Source organism: Notolepis coatsorum, assembly GCF_963971535.1.
Source record: "Notolepis coatsorum genome assembly, chromosome: 2".
NCBI classification, from domain to species: Eukaryota; Metazoa; Chordata; class Actinopteri; order Aulopiformes; family Paralepididae; genus Notolepis; species Notolepis coatsorum.
The window spans coordinates 192,545,141-192,561,048 of NC_140166.1; the positions used below are offsets into that span (position 1 = coordinate 192,545,141).

General features: G+C 42.4%; 1 protein-coding gene across 2 annotated transcripts in view; it reads left to right on the plus strand.

Annotated features, from left to right (window-relative positions):
- sbno2b (strawberry notch homolog 2b) overlaps positions 1-15,908 on the plus strand; it is a 126,009-nt gene that overhangs the window by 23,549 nt on the left and 86,552 nt on the right. For both annotated transcript variants that reach the window (XM_084308862.1, XM_084308863.1), the window contains exons 2-3: positions 3,559-3,825; positions 10,528-10,616. In XM_084308862.1, coding sequence (XP_084164988.1) covers positions 3,718-3,825; positions 10,528-10,616 — 197 coding nt within the window. In that variant the 5' untranslated portion in view covers positions 3,559-3,717. The remainder of the gene's footprint in view (positions 1-3,558; positions 3,826-10,527; positions 10,617-15,908) is intronic.

The following is a 15,908-nucleotide window of genomic DNA, read 5'->3' on the forward strand; positions in this document are numbered from 1 at the left end:
CGTAACCCCTGTGTCGTGAATCGTGATATACATCGTATCGCCATATTCTTGCCAATACACGGCCTTGATTTCCGCATGTGTTGTTCTGCAAGACGACACTGTCTGAGCCTCACAAGGCCTCTATTCACACTCCCCAGCTGCCCTGAGCCGCCTCGCGTTGCCCCTGCCCTGCCCTCAGCCGAGCCGTGGAGACCGCTAGCTCCCCATACATACTCCAGAGACAATATCCAATATCCCACAGGCTCCCCCCTCCCAATATAGATTGCATTGCCTAAGGAGCCGAGTCGCCTCCTACCGTGTGCGGCTCGCTGGCTGGATGGCTTGCCGTTTGCTTCGGCCAACCCCCTCAAAAACACGTACACGATTTGTAGCTCCCCCACCCAGACGGTATCACACCGGCTGCCCTGGGGGAGTGAATGGCCTCCCTCCTTAACGTGCATATTGGCTGACTTGATGTAGGGTCAGGACACACACACACACAACACAAAGGCCTTATTATTTGGACCCATATGAACTCCATAGGATTTATTACCCCAGGTTTGTCCCCAGTGAACAGGTCTGGCCTATGTTATGGGCCATGAGAGAAAGAGAACAGAAGAATAATGGAAGGGGTGAGAGAGAGGTAGAGGTTTGATTAGTGAGCAGGGAGAGAGAGTGTGTGATTGACATTGCACAGCCATGCACTGTGAGCTTGGATGAATTCAGTGGTTAAACTGGATTTGAAAGGAGGTGGTGGAGTGTGTGTATAATGTGACTCTTTATTGGCATCCAATCTGTAACCCCCTGCTTGTAACATGGTAAAGAACACCATACATCACTAGCTTGGGTTTTGGAAAGTGTGAGAGAGATTGAAAAACTGTGGTTCAAGTTTTCTTTTTAAGTATAGTCAAAAGGCAAGTATTGGGAACTGGCCAATCTAAATAGGCTAGTATATTACATCAATATAATATATAGGGCTGGGTTCAAAAAATCAATTTCCCGATTCTGAATCGATCTTCATTTGAATGAGCGATTATCGATTCATAAAATCCCAAGATCAATCTTAATTTTGGCCTTTGGCCTTCCTGGTCATTGCGATTAAGTTTGGCCTCGGGATCGGCATTTTCCATTGGTTCTTCTAGCCCATATGACAATTTCTAGCATTTCCATTGGCTATAGTGACATACATGGATAATGATTGTGGAAATACAACAAATCTACGAAACCACTTACTGAGACATCACCCAGACGTGACATATGCAAAAGCCAATGTTCCAATAAAAAGTACATGATCCATGTAACTGCTTGAGAGTTAATTCTTAATGTAAACATTGATATTTTTAACAATGCAACATGTTAGAGGGTTCCTTGAACCATTGAATCGGAAATCAAATCGAATCGAATCTGGACCTTGTGAATCGGAATCTAATAGTTCAGATTAATATTACACAATGGACAGCCATCTTGTTATTCTGGATCATTTGGCCTTTTTGAAACCACATCAGAGCAGCATTTAGTCCTCGTGGTCAGCTCCCTAATCTCAGATGAGCATCCACTGTATTGGGAATTTGGGACAGATTGAATGAAAGCCATGTACTGTTACTGGTTATAAATTCTTCTCATGCTGCAAGTTTTTATCAACATTACCATACTACCTACTACCTAGATAAGATGACGCCGGGAAGACATTACCATACTACCTAGATAAGATCAGGCAGGGAAGTATACATTCATGGATCCATCCAAAGGTATGGACTTTTACCATACCGTTGTTGATGATATATACAAAATATTTATAAAAAGAAAAGAAAACTTGCAGCATAAAATAAAATGGACCAAAATAGCATCATGACAATTGTTATCAGTTGTTTGATGGATTCTAACCTAATAGTACATTTGTTATAGTGTGTAATTTGATTCCTGGATGAATATCCAGGGTCTTGAGTGAGTGCTAAGTTAACCGCCTAAAACCATAAAGCTTCTCCCATAACCATGCAAAGAAGAGGTCACTCTTCAGCACACACATGTTCCAGTGGAACTCCATAGGGAAATTATGCAGGAGGAAGCCACACTGTTCAAGAAGCCCTTTGTAATCTGAGGCATAATAACAGGAGGGCTAGGATTTAGAGCTGCTGCACTGAGTCTACATTGTACATGAAAAGTGTACGGTAGAAGCCATCATCTGACCACCAAATTCCATTGGGTCTCAGAGAAAGTCGTTAAGTTATGATTACACAACTTGAAGTTATTGTATAAAGGGTGCTGACTTTTATTTTCTTAGTTAACACTTTCCAGATACTTGCGTTGCCTTGTAATTGGTGCGACTGCAATAACTACCCACCCCAGTTAGGACCGCCGAATCACGTCCAATCTTTCGCCGTCGACTAAAGACCCACTTCTTCAACCATTATCTGAATAAAAAAAAATATATATATATATATATATCTAACCCTAACTAACCGTACTGTCATGCACTTGTCCTAATAAACTAACATACACTGTAGCACTCAACACTTTGATGAACATTGTTGCTCAGCTGATAGAGTTGTGCCCTTCCTGATGGCTTGTCGTACAGAACTTGTAAGTCGCTTTGGATAAAAGCGTCAGCTAAATGACTAAATGTAAATGTAAACTGACATTATTCTGACTTGGTTTTAACATAGAGGCCAGAAAAGGCCACGACTCAAATGCTGACCGTCTTATCCATCTTTTGATTTGAAATCCTATTGGATGACACCAATTGTAACGGTTTACACTTTTGCCTGTAGGCTATGAGCAAATACCCCAAAAGCTTTACAATAAATATCCTGGCAGTTTTCCACTGTGGCAACATTGAGCTGCTCTCCCTGGGAACGGGCCAGTTCATCTCCTGACCTGTCTGGCAGCCTCCTACTGTGCATGTAATGAGTTCTCTGATAGATGCAGAACCCTCAATGATGTCGGATGACATCCAGCTAATGAGGGCTGCCAGTCAAGAAGTGTGCCATCTACCACTCTGCATTACAAATCAGCTCCGGATTCATCTACTGTGTCTACACAATGACAGAGACGAACAGAATGAGTCACAAGATTACTGGCAAACCAATTATTTCAGATTTTATTTGATTTCTTTTTTTTTAACAAAATAATTGGTTTTAGACTGAAGATGTTTTGTCAAAAGGTGTCGGAGTCAACATTTCTTCAACTCTTTAAGGGAGCCCATAGCCCAGTGTGTAACTTGCCTGTTGAGTAATGTATGCCTTATACACATTGCTCCAATTGCTATCTATCAGTATGCCATATTGTGGCTCTCTGATATGATGTAGCTGAAATGTGAATTTTACACTCTTGACGTTAATGGTGCCGTGTGGTTAATGGTGTCTTCATCGTAGTTCCACCTCGCTGATCTCATTTCAGATGAAGTCTAGCTATGCTTTATGGTTCTTCCACATGTTTTTCTATCAACCAAGATCTCCTTGTTGTTATGTTGATTACTTTGTCGGAAAATGTACACAATTTAGCCTAACTTTGTGTTCCTCCCTCCCCCCTTTCTTCTTCCCTCACTCCCTCCCTCCTGTGTTCCCTCTCTGTTGTCCTCAGGTCATGGAGAGCACTTGCCATTGTTAGAAGTACAAAAAGTACTTTCTCGGACACAGCCGCCGTGTGCGCGCGTTTGTGTGTGTGTGTGCACGTGCATGCTTGTCGCTCGGAGGGTCTGTGCCTGAGTCAGCTAGTGGTCATGTGTGAGGCTGTGTTCTGATGCCCAGCCTCTCCTCATCGCCGGCCATGGACGGGGAGAACTACCTGCATCCAGAAGGCCCTCAGCTGGACAGCAACCTGTTCGCAGTGGCCTCCTCCAACATGGAGGTATGTCCGTCTGCTTTGATTTGCACTACTAGGAGGAACGTCACAATTAACAGATTTCACTATTAACTGTGATTAGAAATGTGGTATAAAAAATAGATTTTTACTAACTTTTTGCCTAAAACTAGGCCTACTTGTTTCTTTGCAGGCCCTTGCGTGTCTTTATCCCTCCATAATCTTGCCAAATAAATGACCAGATAATAATTGTATTGTGGTGATAATTAAATGAATCGTACCATCGAACTCTCAGACATCCCTTAGCCTTTCTTTCCTTGGGCCTTTTTGTTTTCCTTACGGAACCCTGACCATTAACCATATTCACACAGCGGTTTGCTATTCTCTCATGCTCAGGTTGGGATTCCTTTCCACCCTGTTCCCACCCAGGGTGGGAAAGGAAAGGAAGACATAGCATGACATAAGCACAAAATGGCCACTGCGTCAATATGGTCCATTAGTGTTTCCCCTACCATTGCCTTGGTGGGGCGGCCCGCCCCTCCTGAAAAAATTATAATAAAAAAAAATTGTATTTAAAAAAAAAAAAATACATAAATCGGTTTTCATATAAATCAATCTTCACTAAGACTTTAAAACGGTGGCGCGGCATGGTCTACGGAGACGCAGAAAAAAGCTACCAAATCCATTCCGAGACAATTCCGAGACTGACTAGCGTTGCGCATAACAAGTCTCAGGGCTAGATCCACAAAGAATGGATCATTGCACTTACTTACAATTCATTATGAATTGAAAATGGGGGACCCTGATGTAAACAAGACGAAAGTCTTTCTCTGGTCTGCACCCCCTTAACACATTAACTGCCACGCTTATATCCATCAATGTTTGATCACTGCCACCAGTCTAAGTCTATGGAGATGTTTACCTTCTTTGCAGGGCTATAACTTTTTAAATTGTATTGCTAAATTGACATTACTACGGCCCATTCAACATCTATTATCTATCGTTCAGGATGTAGGAACGTTTTACTTTTTCATTCACACATTCATACGAAAATACCGTCTAGAGTATAAATATGTTTTTATCGTTTTCTGCAGTAATTCCTAGAACGTGAGATATAGGCATAAATGCATATATATACCGTTCGAAGCTATATTAAAAATGTCAACTGTACATGGTCCTAAACGTTATGACTGATCATGCGCGGGGGGGGGGGGGGGGGTCGTTTATAATTCCGTGATCGTCGTTAAATCATTTATGTAGTATGGGTGATATATAGATCAGAGCAGTTTGCATCGATAATAATAAACAAAAACGATGAAAGTCACGGCAGCCTCCTCTTACCATTGGGCGATGATACTGGAGCAAACAGATCCCAGTTATTTGATGGGGATCGAGGCGATCCATTTCCGGTTTGTATAATACTAATACACGCCCAAATCATGTCGGTTATTGAGTTATGGCAGCGATCCATATCCACGGTGTGTGGCTAGAGTCCTGGGATGATATGCGTAATGCGAGTGGCCGGACGTAATTAGGAGACGCACCGAGATCCAACCGGCATAGCCGGTTTGGCAACTCGCCGATCATCCACCAGGTGGCAGTATTGAAGCGTTGCATAGTTGTGCTGAGTCCCACAACATCAGACAAGGCTCTGTGAGTGAAATATGAATACCATGGCGAAAATATGAAATATGATCACAATAACGTCATAAGCCGTGATCTGGCATAATTTGCATGAACTTGAAACACGTCGTACAACGTGATTGGCGCAGAAAGTGTTAACAATTGTGTGTATTGAGCCGTACTGTATTGTACCCATTCTGCAATCTGTTATTACAATTTTCAATCAATCACCTGCGCGGTGTGGTAGTGAAAGGGTTAACCCTTTGTCGTGTGGCAGTGAAACGGTTAACCTTCTGTATTGTCGCAGTGAAAGGGTTAACCATTTGGTAGTGTGGTAGGGAAAGGGTTAATGATGTTGTGAGAATGTTTATGATGTTTGATGTTGAAAGAAAAGCACATGTCGTATGAGACTAGGAAAGATCTACGGAGTCCTTTTGACAGCTTTTCTTTCCAGTGGAAGAACCAACGTTAGCAGAGTGCAAAACAGAACGATGCTTTCAGCGAGTGAATGATTTGACTAGATGATAAAGCTCACATTCTCTTGTGTGAAAGTGGATTTAGGTTGAACTGATCAGGTGGTTCTTTTCTCACTCTAGCCTGCTATCTCATGACTGTCATGATGTTAAATCGCATCTTAACTCAGTTTTGAAAATTTCTTGGAACTGCCCATGTATTTGCAGTTGTGAAGTCAATCCAAGTCACTTGGAGTGTGAATGTGATGTATCACCAGAAAGTACTCTGCCTCTACTGTCTTTAACTGTGAATGAACACAACACTCTTAACTTACCATCTTTTAAATAATAAAGGTTGAAAACAATGGGCCTCATTCAACAATACTCTCTTATTATTTGTTCTTATATTCTTGCTTACCTGTCTGTTAAGAGAACAATAAGAAAGGCCACCGCCACATTCATCAAGCCGTTCTTAATGTCCAAATCTGTTCCTACCCAGGTGTGTTGCATGATGAATCACACTCATTCTTAAACTCAAATGCGCGTTCTCGCGCACGTCATTTGCATACAACACGCCCCGCGGGCTCATTATAATACGAGAGCGTGTGTAAAACAGCCGAGCAGGGGAGGAAATTAGGCCATTTTACTCACCAAATGCGAGTATTCTTTATGTTTGGCGAGTGATTCATGAAGAGCACTCGCCACACTGGCGAGTAGTAAACAAAACAAAAAACATCATTCTGCAATCTGCCTATTCGCTCACTGGCACAAGCCGAACTCTGACTCCCCCATTATGATTCCTTCCATTTGCGCCTCATAATAATCCATAACCAATGAACATCATCGTTGCGCTCTAAGCTCCTCCAATGAACACTCGTTTTCTAGAAGATGCCGCCCATCTAGGGGAAGTGGACAGACCACTCACTCAAGTCAACCAGCATTAGCATGTAACAAGCTACCATAACGCGCGTTCAACATACTGAGCGGCTTTGCTTAAATGCAGCCGAGTGACATTTTATTATTACCGGGTTTCCCCCCATATCACCACTCGCCCATAGGCCCTTCACAACGGTGATGTTGTCATACTTATCATTCAGAATACACCTGCTGAACCCCTAGCGTTGACATGAGATTCGATTCCAATGTATTTTCATCATACAGCACAAGTACAGTACAACCAGAATACGTTTGGCATCCAACCAGAGTGCAAATGTAACAAGTCAAGTTCAAGTTTTGTTTTATTTAGCTATTACATTACAGTGAAATGCTTGGTTCTTTCACTGCCCAGCCCAACCCAGTCCAACCTAGACCAGCCCAACTTTCCCTGCCCAACCCAGTTCAGCCCAGCATCTTTCACTGCCCAGTTGAGCACAACCCAGTCCAGCCCAGCATCTTTCACTGCCCAGTCCAGCCCAACCCAGTCCAACCTAGACCAGCCCAACTTTCCCTGCCAAACCCAGCCCAGCATCTTTCACTGCCCAGTTGAGCACAAACCAGTCCAGAATAGTTCCCTCTTTCATGTTATAGTTTCAGGAAACTAACTTTTTGGCTTACCAGCCAACTGGCGAGTATATGATTTTTTTTACCAGCCAAACAGATTTTTTACCAGCCATAAATAAATCGCTAATTGTGATAATTACTTCTTTGTACGTCTTCGTCTAAATTGATTTTCAATCATAGTAATAATCACACCGTGTCTCTACTCTTTAAAATATTTATTACCATAAAACATTAATAAGTGTCTCTACTCTTCACAATATTAGCATAAAACATATATTAATTAGTGCTGTCAGGCGATTAAAAAAATTAATCGTATTAATTACAGGATTTGTAATTAATTAATCGCATTTTAATCGCATAACCATTTTATGCCTGATATTCTATATTCTATAATCATATTTCAAATTGCATGTGTCCGGATGGCAGAATTCAGTACTGTATCTACAAAACCTTCTGTTTAATCATCTTCCATCTATTAATTTGCTTAGATTTTTCAGGTCTGGTCAATTTGAGCATAGTGTTATTCACAGTCAAAGATAAAAAAAAATTTTTTATTGATATTCTCATTTGGTTAATTACAATTTACTCAAGCCTAGTAACAGACACAGTATTTCGGACACTGGGAATACATTCTAGATGTCCCTAGAATCAGATACCAAGAACATGCAAATGGACCATATAAAAAAAAGTCTGTAATGTGTATTCTACGTTCTTATGGAATGAATGAGATAAAAAAAAAAAAAAAAAACTTTTTTTGTAATTAATTTTGAGTTAATTTTCATAACGCGATAATTTGCTGTGTAATTAATTAATCTAATTAACGCGATAAACTGACAGCCCTAATATTAATCACACCGTCTCTACTCTTCAAAAATATTAGGATATCACATATTAACATGAAAGAGGGAACTATGCTGGACTGGGTTGGGCTGAACTGGGCAGAGAAAGTTGGGCTGGTCTAGGTTGGACTGGGTTGGGCTGGGCAGTGAAAGAACCAAGCATTTCACTGTAACGTAATGGCTAAATAAAACAACTTGAACTTGACTTGTTACATTTACACTCTGGTTGGATGCCAAACGTATTCTGGTTGTACTGTACTTGTGCTGTATGATGACAATACATTGGAATCGAATCTCATGTCAACGCTAGGGGTTCAGCAAGTGTATTCTGAATGACAAGTATGACAACATCACCTTTGTGAAGGGCATATGGGCGAGTGGTGATATGGGGGGAAACCCGGTAATAATAAAATGTCACTCGGCTGCATTTAAGCAAATCCACTCAGTATAGTCGTCCACTATGTTGAACGCGCGTTATGGTAGCTTGTTACATGCTAGGTAGCTAGCCGGCTAATGCTGGTTCACTTGAGTGAGTGGAATCGTTAGCCTCGCGCCCACTTGTCATTCTCATCCGACTCGAAGGAGACGCGTCGTGTGCTGTTGTTCGCCCCATGTCAGACAGCACTGATATCCGAAAGCGACGACTCTACATGCAATTATTTTCATCCACTGATGTGTTTTTGTCTAAGTTTGTCTACGTTGTCAAGCCGGTGACAGGACAGGAGTCTGTAGGTCCGCACGCAGTGGTCTGTCCACTTCCCTTAGATGGGCGGCATCTTCTAGAAAACGAGTGTTCATTGGAGGAGCTTAGAGCGCAACGATGATGTTCATTGGTTATGGATTATTATGAGGTGCAAATGGGAGTTCGGCTTGTGCCAGTGAGCGAATCAGCAGATTGCAGAATGATTTCTTTGTTTTGTTTTGTTTACTACTCGCCAGTGTGGCGAGTGCTCTTCATGAATCACTCGCCAAACATAAAGAATACTCTCATTTGGCGAGTAAAATGGCCTAATTTCGTCCCCTGCTCACGGATGAAGCAGAGCTGCGTTTCTAAGGTGTCAGCTGTCAGCGAGTCAGGTGTAAGGTCCACTGGGAAATCGGCAGAGAGAGGGAATTTCTTCAGGATTCTGGCGACATATTTCAGAAGCTTGAATCTGTACGTTTCGTTGCGTCGCGGAGAATATTCCATTATTGAAAAAACCGCTGATCAGAATTGACACCAGTCTGCCCCACTTCTCTGCGCCTCCGGGAGTAACAGCAAAGTTAGATCTTACCTGGAGCAGTTTTGTGTCCAGTGTCCCCCTGTACGCTCTTTCATGTCTCTGGAAAGTAATCCACTCGCAATCTGACATTGGTCACACACACACGCACACACACACACACACACACACACACACCACACACACACATCTCACGACTCATGACTGTGTGTGTGTGTGTTAATCTGATGACAAATAAAGACTTATACTTATTGTACGTGTGTGAAATTAATCGTTCCAGCAATGTAGGCTTTGTCAATACTGAATGACTGCGGCGTGTGTTGTGTCTGAGGTGATGCTCCAGAGTATTGCATACATCTCAATCTGAAACGGTTAAGCAGCCACTCATCTTGCTCTGCAAATAGATCTATTCTAGACGATATAAGCAACTATAAGCAACAGTTGTGATTGGAGGATCGGGAAAAGGGGGCCGGGCTTGAGAGAGTTCAATTGACATTTGAGGGTTTTAGGCTGTGATGTCTATTTTGCGGCACAGTCATCTAGATGTAGTAGGAGTTGATTTATCTCACACTGATACTAGTCATTCAGGGATTGAATAGTAGCACTGACTTTTCTTAACTTCCATTATTATTGAGATGAGCACAGGTATATATATATCCGCTAAATGAGAATAACATTCAGCCACCTGTCTTTCTGTTTCTGTCATCATGTATTATAGGTGGGTTCTAGCGGCCAAGAGCCTGTGGAGCAAAGATGTGGTCTGATTTTGACCCCAAAGTAAAGTAGGCCTCTACCACTTTAAATTATTTTATCGCTGTAGCAGGTGGTAAAATGCACTGGTCTGGTGGAAGCAATAGCATTAACGTCCTCTTTGCACACAATTTGGGGCATATCAAATGTAGTTTGGGATATGGTTACTTCCACTTCTAGATTTTGCGTTACTATACTAAAGAAATAAGCACCATTTATATTAAAAGAAATTATAAGAATAAGATGCACCCCCCCACATACTAACACTTATGACTTAGCTATATTGAGTCCTATATTGTGAGGCTATATTGAGTGTGGTGGGTCTTCCACGGCTACTAAAATGTGTATTTTCCTCCTGTGTTCCAGAGTTCTGTATACACCTCATCCGACTCCTGGGGTTCCTTCTCTCAGCAGGCTGGATACAGCGTACACTGCCCAATGCAATCTGGAAACCAGTAAGTTTACACCACACACGCACACACACATCATTTTCTATTAAACCCTTTTATTCACATTATGAAGGGATGTTGGCCTGTCCAGAGGATCACCTTTCTTCATCTTTTCCTTTTGTTTTTATGTTGTGTTGGTTGTTGGACTCATTTTGGGTAATTCCAGGGGAAAAAGTCATTGTATCCAGGAAAAATCAAATGGAAACCTAGACTGACTGACTGTCTCGGGCATCAGTTGTTAAAAAAAATGGAACAGGATTCAGTCTCGTTCAGCTCTATTCATGACTCTTTCTGGCGAAATATTGCTGGGAATGTTTTTTGTTTATGGTTTTCATGTTGTTTTTGTAAAGCTGCTGCCATTATTGATGTACCACCCAGTGCTACTATGATGGCAACTTTTCCAGGCCTCAAATAGATACTCTCTCCTGGTGTAATAAATAAACTAATATACCTTTGTTAAATCAAAGTTAAAGTGTGCCTTGTTTTCCTCCTAGTGGTCTGCATTTAACACTTTCATTACCAGCCATGCCGTGCGCCTTACCCCCCTTGAATGCCACCACCCACTCAATGATAGCGCTCTCATATTTGTGAACGCATAAACTATGTCTTAAATTATGTGTCTAATCTGGCCGTCGCTTATCAATGACTTGTTTGCAGTCAACATTGTCGAAACGGATTGTTTTTTAATCGGTTCATTTCCGTTTTATACCATTTTGAAAAACTTGTTTTTTGAAAGTTTCAGGAAAATATATATTCTGTGATAAACACCCTTTACTGGAATATTCTGGAATACACAAAAAACGTTTCATTTTTCGGCCTATTTATGAATCGTTTTCAAATAAATGCTAGATTATCGATAGTATATGTGTACTTATGCACACTATATAAGCGGGCTGAAAAATCAAATCTCTTATTTCCTGATCAGCACACACACACACACATATGGCACATGCTGATATCTCTGTGAAAAAAGTTCTGATTATCCTAAGACTGGTAAAATAGATTCCTTACCTCAGATCAGATGTTCTCCAAAAAGATTATTCCAATTCCTGATCGCCATTCCAAATATCGACCGCGTTTTATTGATCCAACGCTGGATACTGGAAATATGTATTCCACGCTGTTTTGGGGCTCGGAAATTACTTGGATCCCCTCGGGTGGCTTGCCCGAGAAGTAAAATGAGGAAGCTGGATTCATGTGTTTCATTCAGTCTAATCCAATGGGGTGCAGTACAACAGGGAGAGACGATAATAGGGGGCGGTATTTTCCCAATGGAGCTCAGAGAGAGTTTGCAGCACTAACGTGAGACTAGATTGATGAAATATGAATTCAAATCGATAATAAAAAAATAACGATTAAAAACGAGATCTCTCGTCGGCTGGCACTCAACGGTTGGCATGAACTAACAATAAATCTCGTCGCTGGCACTCAAAGTGTTAATGAGCCTTTGGCCTACTTTCATAAATATTGTCCTTTATTATATATAATAGGATTGCTCACCCGTAGATTGCTTTAATGTAGTAGACCCCCATTGAGTATTCCATATGCACTGGGAATCTCAGTTCCATTGAAGTAACATACTCAGAACCAGCAGCCAACAGCAGTGTTGATAGACTGTAACAGTAACCAGATTGTCCTGTCCTACTGGTTCTGAGAAAGTTATGCTTGTGGCAGCACAGTCCTGTCCTCCTGTGTTTAAAACCTGGGGGTGGCCTTCAGTTCCTTTATTAGATCTCCTTAATTTCCTGTTGCGGGTGGCCTGGCGTCGGTCTTACTGGGGGGGGGGGGGGGGGGGGGGGGGGTTCGCTATCTTAGCATCTGGCAACCCGGCCCTATTCCACGGCCTTGCTGTCAAATGAGAGGAGCACCCCCTGCTCCCTTACATCCCTCTGCTCCCACGCAGGGGGAAGGGGCGTGTACTTGTGTGTTCTTGTGTGCGTGTCTGTGTGTGCGAGCGCTCACATTATGTGCATGCTGGCAGATTTGTCTCCATGCATCTGCATAGCTAATGTGTGTTCTAGGGGTTTCCCTAAACATAGGCAGATTTAAGCAAGTGATGCACTCACCCACCTAAGCAGAAAATGCCCCAAAATGTCTAAAGTGGCTGCTTAATTCAGTCATCATAAAGCTTGTGTGATATTCAACACAGCTCAGGAAGCATTTTGTTCCACAACTTGTTTTATGCTCTCTCTTGATCTTGCTCTTTGTATTTCTTTGGAAGCAGTGTGAAACCATGCAACAGATGCTGTGAGCACATCAGGGTTAGAAATGTAAAAAAAAAAATCCAGGGCTTTTTTTGCCCCCCTTAATTGATTTTCGGGGGCACAGAATTTTTATGATGAAAATTTACATAAAGATTATAAAACATTGACACTTTTTTTACAGTCTTCGTCCCTATGTTTGATAACGTAATGTTAATGTCTCCATATATAGGGCTCTACGCTAGTAGAAGTAGATTCTTGAAGCAGGCAGGGACCACTGACTCCGCCAGGGATCGATTAAATATGGCGGTGAACAGAGGGGCTAGCTGGTTAGCACAGGACTTATTATCTATAGTGTGGATCTCAAGGCGCTTATTGTTTTATTGTGGATCCCCAAGATTCCCCATTAGTCTACACCAAAGTGAGACTACTCTTCCTGGGGTCCAAACATTAAAAATACAAACACACACAAAAAAAGTTAAATAAAAATATAAAACCACAAACATTGAAGTACTCACAAGAAAACATCACAACGAACAAAACGGTGAATAAAAGCTCACTCAATATTCATAAGTTAGATATCACAATTCTCAACCATAAAATACAAATGACATATTCAGTCCATAAGAACAAAACCGATCAAAATCATATATATGATTTGAACTCATATTATAGCATAACTTTTCTCAAGTCACCGATCACCTTTATATTTCCATACTAATTTCAAAAGCTTAAAACAGCAGGTACAGAGAGAAAGGTCAAACAAATATATAAACATTTTAAGAATATAGACATTAGACATACTGTATGAATGCATAAATAAAGTATTGTTTAAAAAGTCAACATTTTGATAAATTAATCAAAACGGACAAGAGAGTGTGTGAGTGGGTGGGTGGGTAGGTAGCATGAGGTACCAGAGGTTCAGTGAGTGAGTGAGTGAGTGAGTGGGTGGGTAGGTAGCATGAGGTACCAGAGGTACCAGGTTCAGTGGGTGGGTAGGTAGCATGAGGTACCAGGTTCAGTGAGTGGGTGAGTAGGTAGCATGAGGTACCAGAGGTTCAGTGAGTGGGTGGGTAGGTAGCATGAGGTACCAGGGGTTCAGTGAGTGGGTGGGTAGGTAGCATGAGGTACCAGGTTCAGTGAGTGGGTGAGTAGGTAGCATGAGGTACCAGAGGTTCAGTGAGTGGGTGGGTAGGTAGGTAGCATGAGGTACCAGAGGTTCAGTGAGTGGGTGGGTAGGTAGCATGAGGTACCAGGGGTTCAGTGAGTGGGTGGGTAGGTAACATGAGGTACCAGAGGTTCAGTGAGTGGGTGGGTAGGTAGCATGAGGTACCAGGTTCAGTGAGTGGGTGGGTAGGTAGCATGAGGTACCAGGTTCAGTGAGTGGGTGGGTAGGTAGCATGAGGTACCAGAGGTTCAGTGAGTGAGTGGGTAGGTAGCATGAGATACCAGAGGTTCAGTGAGTGGGTGGGTAGGTAGCATGAGGTACCAGGTTCAGTGAGTGGGTGGGTAGGTAGCATGAGGTACCAGGTTCAGTGAGTGGGTGGGTAGGTAGCATGAGGTACCAGAGGTTCAGTGAGTGAGTGGGTAGGTAGCATGAGGTACCAGGTTCAGTGAGTGGGTGGGTAGGTAGCATGAGGTACCAGGTTCAGTGAGTGGGTGGGTAGGTAGCATGAGGTACCAGGTTCAGTGAGTGGGTGGGTAGGTAGCATGAGGTACCAGGTTCAGTGAGTGGGTGGGTAGGTAGCATGAGGTACCAGAGGTTCAGTGAGTGAGTGGGTAGGTAGCATGAGATACCAGAGGTTCAGTGAGTGGGTGGGTAGGTAGAATGAGGTACCAGAGGTTCAGTGAGTGGGTGGGTAGGTAACATGAGGTACCAGAGGTTCAGTGAGTGGGTGGGTAGGTAGCATGAGGTACCAGAGGTTCAGTGAGTGGGTGGGTAGGTAGGTAGCATGAGGTACCAGAGGTTCAGTGAGTGGGTGGGTAGGTAGCATGAGGTACCAGAGGTTCAGTGAGTGGGTGGGTAGGTAGCATGAGGTACCAGAGGTTCAGTGAGTGGGTGGGTAGGTAGGTAGCATGAGGTACCAGAGGTTCAGTGATGTATGAAGGGGCCAGGAATGTCAACAGCAGTGTCTTGAATTGTAGTCTGTAGGAAACTGGAAGCCAATGTAATTCTGCCAGAATAGGTGTGATGTTGTGGTCATGTGTCCTTGTCCGTGTTCAAATTCTGGCTGCTGATTTTTGAGGTGGGCTAGTGCCGAGCCTTTAATGTCCCAACTCTGGTAATAAAAGGCTCTGGGTTAGCTAGTCAAAGTGAATGGGGGATTCTGCTATTTTTAGCTTTTGCAGCATCCATTTTTTTAAATGCTTGGATGCAACATTAATCAGCATTAATCAGCTGACACTCATTACAGCTGAAGTGAAGAATATGTAACTACTCTATAAACCTACCTCTTAACCCTTAACACTTTCAGTGCCCAGCAGGGGGCGCACATTTAGTGCTTGAATGCCCACCATCCACTTCAATGTTAGCATTAATATCGCCTAATCTATGTTTTAAATTATGGCTATGTGTCTAATCTGCCCGTCGCTTATCAATGACTCATTTCCAGTCAACATTGTCGAAGCGGATTGTTTTTTTATCGGTTCATTTCCGTTTTATAGCATTTTGAAAAGCCCTCGTTTTCAAGAAGAAAAAAAAGATTCCATGATAATCGCCCTGTACTGTAATATTCTAGAACGTTGTCATTTTTCGGCTTATTTCTGAATCGTTTTCAAATAAACGCTAGATTATCGATAGTATATGTGTACGTATGCACGCTGGTGCCACAAGCTGAAAATCGATTCTCTCAGTTCCTGATCGCTCTTACAGTCAAACAGCCATATCACATATAGGGGACAAGCTTATATCTCCGTGAAAACAGGTCTGATTATCCTAAGACTGGTAAAATAGATTCCTTACCTGAGATCAGATGGTATCCAAATGGATTATTCCAATTCCTGATCGCCATTCCAAAAATCGATCCTTTTATTGATCCAACGCGTATACTGTAAAACACATATTACACGCTGTGCTGAGGGTCCAGAATGAATCTGA